The sequence below is a fragment of the Chionomys nivalis genome, chromosome 15 (genome assembly GCF_950005125.1).
Source record: "Chionomys nivalis chromosome 15, mChiNiv1.1, whole genome shotgun sequence".
In the NCBI taxonomy this organism is placed as follows: domain Eukaryota; kingdom Metazoa; phylum Chordata; class Mammalia; order Rodentia; family Cricetidae; genus Chionomys; species Chionomys nivalis.
The window spans coordinates 64,797,046-64,804,844 of NC_080100.1; the positions used below are offsets into that span (position 1 = coordinate 64,797,046).

At 35.7% G+C, this 7,799-nt stretch overlaps 1 protein-coding gene across 1 annotated transcript; it reads right to left on the reverse strand.

The window, feature by feature from the left end:
* Nucleotides 1-7,179: 7,179 nt before the first annotated feature.
* LOC130887523 (60S ribosomal protein L27-like) lies at nt 7,180-7,590 on the reverse strand. The gene has a single exon (XM_057790006.1). The coding sequence runs from the start codon at nt 7,588-7,590 to the stop codon at nt 7,180-7,182; it is 411 nt and encodes a 136-aa protein (XP_057645989.1).
* Nucleotides 7,591-7,799: the final 209 nt, after the last annotated feature.

Here is a 7,799-nt window from a genome sequence, read left to right on the forward strand (position 1 = left end):
GCTGTCCACTCTCTCCACATCAATTCAACATAGTTCTTGAAGTTCTGGCTAGAGTAATAAGACAACTAAAGGAGATTAAGAGGATTCAAATTGGAAAGGAGAAGTCACACTTTCTCTATTTATAGATAGTATGATAGTATATATAAGTGATACAAAAATTATACCAGGGAACTACTAAATACCTTCAGTAACGTGGAAGAATACAAGATCAATTCAAAAAAAAAAGTAGCTCTCCTATATAGGAATGAAAAAGGAACTGAGAAAGAAATTAGAGAAATATCACCCTTCACAATAGCCACAAATAACACAAAATATCTTTAGGTGACACTAACCAAACAAGTGAAAGACCTGTTCAACAAAACCTTAAGTCTTTCAAGAAAGAGACTGAAGAAGAATCCAGAAAGTAGAAAGACCTCCCATCTCTCTTGGATAGGTACAATCAACATAATAAAAATGCCAAAAAAAAAAAAACCCCAAAGCAATCTATACATTCAATGCAATCCCCATTAAGATGCCAACAGAATTCTTCTCAGACCTTGAAAGAACAATACTCAACTTAATATGGACAAACAAAAAACAAAGGACAGAAAAAATAATCTTGTACAATAAAGGAACTTCCAGAGCCAACACCATCTCTGACATCAAGGTCTATTATAGAGCTACAATAATGAAAATAGCTTAGTATTGCCATAAAAACAGACATGTTGACCAATGGAATTGAATCAAAGACATGGACATTAATCCACACTCCTAGGAAAACCTGATTTTTTGATAAAGAAGCTAAAATTATATAATGGATAAAAGAAACCATCTTCAAAAAATGCTGCTAGCAAAACTGTATAGCAACATGTAAAAGAATTTAACTAGATTAATATCTATCCCCATACATAAAACCCAGGTCGAAATGTGATAAAGCCGACCACATCGAACCCAAAAGAAGAGAAAGTGGGAAGTAGCATTCGATGCATGGGCACAGGATACTGCTTCCTAAATATAACTTTAGTAGCACAGACACTGAGAGAAACAATAAATAAATGAGACCTCCCAAAACTGAGAAGCTTCTGTAAAGCAAAGGACACAGTCAAAAAGAAAAAATAAGCAGCATACTGAACAGGAAAAGATCTTCACCGACCCCACACCAAACAAAGGACTGATCCCCAATATATACAAAGAACTCAAGAAATTAGAATCAAAATTCCAAATAATCTAATGAATAGAGAACAGAACTAAACAGAGAATTCTCCACAGAAGAATTTCAAATGGCCAAAAGATACTTGACGAAATGTTCAACATCCTTAGTCATAAGAAAAATGCAAATCAAACCCACTCTGAGATACCATCTTACACCAGTAAGAATGGTTAAGATAAAAACGAGGAGGCAGAGGCATGCGGATCTCTGTGAGTTCAAGTCCAGTCTAGTCTACAAAAACTAGTTCCAGGACAGGTTCCAAAGGTACAGAGAAACCCTGTCTTGAAAAACAAAACAAAACAAAAATAATAATAATAATAATAATACTTTGTGCTGGAGAGGTATGGGGAACACTCCTTTATTGCTGGTGTAAATAAATACTTGTACAATCACTCTGGGAATCAGTATGGTGGTTTCTCTGATAATTGGGAATCAACCTACCTCACGACCAAGCAATATCACTTTTGGGCATATACCTGTTGACAGAGGTTTCTGTTCCACCCAATCCTGAAGCCATTTTGTCCCAAAGAAACACACAGAGGCAAACATTGATTATAAACTGCTTGTCCTATTAGCTCAAGGTTCTTTTAAACTAATTCTTTTTTTTTTTTTTTTTTTTTTTTTTTGGTTTTTGGTTTTTCGAGACAGGGTTTCTCTGTGGTTTTGGAGCCTGTCCTGGAACTAGCTCTTGTAGACCAGGCTGGTCTCGAACTCACAGAGATCCGCCTGCCTCTGCCTTACATCTTAATTTAACCTACAATTCTTGTCTGTGTTAACCACATGGCTTGGTATATTTCATCAGTGATGCATTCTCACCTTGTTTCCTCTGCATTCTAGTGATAACTGGAGACTGAGCATTTCCTCTTCCCAGAATTCCTCTATTCTGTTCACTCTGTCTATACTATATTGGCTACTAGTCAATGACTATTTTATTAAAACAATTCAAGTAACAAAACTTTACAGGGTACAAGGCCATTGTCCCAAAGTATTTCTCCTTTTTCCTTTCAAGAATTATAAATCTAAGCCGGGCGGTGGGTGGCGCATGCCTTTAATCCCAGCACTCGGGAGGCAGAGGCAGGCGGATCTCTGTGAGTTCGAGGCCAGCCTGATCTACAAGAGCTAGTTCCAGGAGAGGAACCAAAAGCTATGGAGAAAGGAAAAACCCTGTCTTAAAAAATCCAAAAAAAAAAAAAATTATAAATCTAATCTCCTTTGTTAACTTTTTTCCTGACCATTATTCATAATAATTTATAAACAACACTCTAAACAAAGACAAACATCCATAATCCATTTTTTTGTAATGTGGGCATAGTTTTCTAGACTACTTTCTGCTGATTGAAGGTGTGGATAAACTTATGGAGACCTAAAGAAAATTTAGGGTTTTAGCCAAGTATTGGAATATTCTGTGAAGCTTGTTCATCTCAGGCAACAGTCTTGAGGTTATTCTGAATGTAGAACTCAGAGGAAATTCCAATAGAGGTCCTCTGAAATATTGGATCATCTGACCCATTCACTCTGAAATATTGGATCATCTGACCCATTCACTCCTATCCATGATTACTTAGGAGATGTCCTTGATCAAACCTAATTTTTTACCCAGAATGAATTTATAACCTCTCATTTCCGGTGGGAATAAAGATAAAGATACTTTTCTCTAAAGTAACATAACTTTTGACTTGAATTTTGAAGTCAAGGCGTTTTCAAAATATATATTTTGGATTAATTCAGCAGTTCTTATAATCAAATGTCTTTTAGCAACTTTTGCTCCTTCCTCAGGTATCAAATAATTCAAAGACAATATAGTAACACACAGTACCTATATTCTCTGTGTATTTTCCATAATGTGGCTTTATTTTAAACTCTATTTCTTTCTTTTTTGTTTTTAATTTTTCGTTTTATGAGACAGGATTTTACTGGGTATCTTTGCCTGTCCTGGAATTCACTCTGTAGACCACAGTATCCTTGAAATCACAGAAATCTACCTCTCTCTGTCTTCCAAGTGCTGGGATTAAAGTTGTGTGCCACCACATCTAACTACTCTCTTTCTTATATTTTAAGAACTTTATTCTTTTTCCTTTCTCTAATATATATAACATTATATATAATATAATATAATATAATATAATATAATATAATATAATATAATATAATATAATTAATATATATCTTATATCACACACACATACACACACACACACACACATATATATATATGTACATATATATGATAGAATTAGAAAAAAGCCATCCTTAGTGTGGAAACCTAGACTTAGAAAGATGATCATGGTATGTACTCACTCATTAGTGTATACTGGCTATAAGGCAAAAGATATTGAGCCTATAGTTCATGACCCTAGAGAATCTAAGTAACAAGATGAACCCTAAGAGAAACATATATAGATCCCCAGGGAAGGTGAAATAGACATGATCTCTGGACAAAATCGGGAGCATGGGGGTGTGGGAAGAAGGTAGGTCGGAATGGAAGGAGAGGAGAAGGGGAGGATGAGCAGAACTTGAGAGAACAGGATATTCGAGATGGGGAAAGGACAGAGAAGAAAAGCAAGAAGAGAGATATCTTCATTGAGGGAGCCATTATGGGGCTAGCAAGAAACCTGACATTAGAGAAACTCCCAGAAATCCACATGGATGATTCCAGCTTAGACCGTAAGCAACAGAGGAGAGGGGGCCTGAACTGGCTTTGCTCCGTAGTCAAAACTGATGAGTGTGTGTGTGTGTGTGTGTGTGTGTGTGTGTAAAGAGAGAAGGAGAGATACAGACAGACAGAGAAAGAGAGAGAGCAAGAGACATTTTCTGCTGGTCAAAATGGTAACTGATTATAGATTCTGCAACTTATACATATGAGACCAAGGGTAAACATTTTTCTCATGAATTTCTGAGATGAAAATAATATCATGATTATAAAAATTCAAATTGGCAGGAAATTCTGCCTTGTAGAGCTGTAAAGGGGTTGTCTGGTGTTTGCTTCACGTTGGGTGCTGCTCTCCTATGCCAGTGCCTTTCATTGTTCATGAAGTCAACAGTTTTTGGTTCAATCTCATTTATTAACATTTCCAAAGTATATTCATATCTGAGGATAATAATCCTGTTTATGGGGCTTTGAATTAACCTCAATCTTAAATAATAACGAAGTAATTGACATGGGAAAACATACCAGTCTATGTTTAGGTTTCCTTCCCAGAAAGTTTCCCTATATAGATGGATGCATTAGTAAATTACTTAAAGATTACTTTCCTTTTTAGAATAAAATTAACAGTTACAGGTTTCAAGCATAGCCTCAGACTACTCCCTTCTTACCTCTGACTAAAAACAGAAGGAAAACAATCTCTGAAAAAATCCTGTGGGAATCTAGAATCTTAGAAATGGGAGACTAGCTTGATTTGATTATTTTAAATTTTCATGCTAAAAATGAATGGCAATATATCTTTCTTTAAGCAGAGATTATCCTAATAACATTAATAATGCTAACATTTATGTGGTTCTTCCTAAGTGCAGAGCACTCTTTTAAGTACTTTGTATGTAATAGTAATTTTAATGTTCATGAAACCACATATTACAAGTTCTATTACATCTATTTTACAATAAAGTAAGTAGTTGAGAAGAGCTGATTTGCTTATGATCAGAAAACAAGGAAATGACAGAGCGAGAATGAATTTGCTCATGGAACCCCCATTCTCAATATTTCAGCAATCAAGTCCCTTCCTTAAAATCTCAGAGGTGTACATTGACAGTCTCTGCTAATGATTCTTTTCAGTATTTGCCTAGAGGTTATTTATGTCTTTAAATTGATATCATGTCTTTAAATACATCTTATTTTATTTTTCAACCCATGTTTGTTGAGTGCATGCTACATTTCTGGATCTCTACAAGGTCCTGTAACTCACTAAATTGTGGGAAAAATTAAAAATATCCCTTTGGACAACTAAAATAAAAACATGGAGTACATGAATAGATCAATAAACCAACATAGACAGAAACTGGGAAGTTAAAGAGAAGCAAAGTGTGAAAAATCATACAGGTTGGCATCTGTTTCCTGTTAGTTAAGTAAGAATGTTGTAGGTAGGGATCTTTAATCCTATATCTAAAGAAAAGCAAGCAGCAATAATTCCAAAATGCTAGAAAACCAATTCTGACAAATACAAATAAAAAGCACAAAGAGTTGGGTGCAAGAGCAAAGAACAAAGAAAAAAATGTTGGTATGTTACTCTACTCATCAGTTCAAGGCCAAATGGTCCATGACTGGAGACAGTCTCAACACTTGGCAGATCTCTACTCTGATTAAAAATAAATTACAGTCAGAGATAAGTTGTTAGAAAAAAAATTGTTTCTCAAAATGGGCAAAATCATCAACTGAAACAGTCAAATTCAGAACATAAGCATGTAAAAACAGGAATAAAAATGAATGGATAATATATACCAAGAAAATAATAATTTATAGAAAATGTGTATAGGTATGTCATTCTAGAGCCATCTAGAATGAGACCTTAAGTATTATGGCTGATAGATATAGCAAACTGAACACTGCAGATATCGTTAATGAAGCAGTGATACACTGATGCTTCAATGACTCTAAGACTAACATTACTATCTAAATATGCACAGAAAGTATAGTGACCAAAATTGTTACATACAGCATGCACAAAAGAGAGAAATATGAATATACATTTTGGAGATTGCCAAAATCAATTATCAAAAGCTAAAACAAAGCTAACAGTTAAAAACAATGACATAAGAATTAATGGAAATATATGTTTCTTGTGATTGCAACAATCCAGAAATCAGCTATACTTTTCTCAAATATTGGAGAGATCCGTAAGAAATGATCATGTATGTACCAAGTGGCAATTTCATTGAATTTTAAAAGAGCTCTGCAGTGGTGGTGCACATCTTTAATACTAACAATTTGGAGACTGAGGCACTTGGATCTCTGTGAGTTTGAGGTCAGCCAGATCTCCAAGAGGTAGTTCCAGGACAGGTTCTAAAACTACAAAGAATCCCTTCTTGAAAAACCAAATAAATAAATAAATAAATAATAAAAAGAGCGGACACCTTGCAGACTATATTCTCAGAACTCTAAAATAGAAATAAATGGCTTTGTACTTGGTTGTGATAGTACATATCTATAATCCAGGCATTCAAGACTAGCCCAAGAAAGACAGCAATTAATTTAAAAAATAAAGAAGAAAGGAAGTGGATGCATTGAGAGACAAGACAGAGAAAGAGGAAGATATCAACGATGAATACCAACAAGAAACCTTAAAACATATTAGTGATTGAATTGTAAAACACTTCATGTATCAAAGAAATTATAATGAAAGTTTGAAAACATTTAGTAGTAAAAATATGAAAATTGTACACTTTTGAGAACCAGGGGCAATAAATAAAGATTCATATCAATTCAAATAGATGTGAAACTGTATCAAGAAGTCAGGTAAATACAATATATAGGCAGAGAAAATAGAAACAATGAGCTCATGAGCAAGAGCCACAGTCTCCTGGGTCAGCCTGAGATGAGCTGACTGCCTAGGCTTCCTCACATGCTGTGGCTCCTTTCCTCAAGATTAGAGTCTCCAGAGTGAAGGGCTATATCCTGAGACCTCCTCTCCTCCTGAATCACTGAACTGGAGGGCGAGGCTGTTACAGTTCACAGTTCCAACAGGCCGAGAATAAGGATATACATTGCTTTACTTTTACTATGGCTAATATGTTTTGGCAGAGAATGATGGTTCTATGATACTCAATCGCACAAATGCACATGAGTGTACCATTTTCTGATATCCTCTTCAATTTCTTTCTTCAAAGACTTGTTCTTGTCAAGTAGATCTTTCACTTCCTTGGTTAGTGTTACTCCAAGATACTTTATGCTACTTGTGGCTATTGTGAAAGGTGATGTTTCTCTGATTTTCCTCTCAGCTTCTTTTTTTGTCTGTTTTTTATTTTTTAAACTTTTAATGATGTAAACAAAAATATACCTAAAAGCGAAGCTTCTGGAAAAACCACTTGTTCTTCCCTGTCTTGTATCGTTCCTCAAATTTGACCTTGGCTTCCCACCTTGCCTTGCGTTTTAGGGCTGGGTTCCTAAAGACATCCTTTTTGACAACAGTTTTGTTCAGGGGGATGTCCACAGAGTACCTTGTGGGCATCAGGTGGTTGTAGTTATAAACCTTCACAAAAGACTTGATCTTGGATCTCTTGGAGACTTTCTTCTTGCCCATAGCAGCTGTCACTTTTCGGGGATAGCAGTCAATTCCAGCCACCAGGGCATGGCTGTAAGGGCAGTCTGAGGTGCCATTATCAATGTTCTTTATGATGACGGCTTTGCGTCCGGAGTAGCATCCATCCAGGACGAGCACCACTTTCCCGAGTTTCATGAACTTGCCCATTTTGACAGTGAGCAGCTGGTTCCCAGTAGCTCCTCTCAGTTTCTTTATCCTTTGTGTATAGGAGGACTGCTGATTTTTTTGAGTTGGTCGTGTATCCTGCCACATCACTGAAGGTATGTATCAGCTCTAGGAGTTCTCTGGTAGAGCTTTTGGGGTCACTTATATACACTATCAAATCATCTGCAAATAACGAACGTTTGACTTCTTCC

Bases quoted from the DNA above. Each gene is read 5' to 3' on its own strand.
- LOC130887523 (XM_057790006.1), bottom strand. From the start codon at position 7,590: ATGGGCAAGTTCATGAAACTCGGGAAAGTGGTGCTCGTCCTGGATGGA.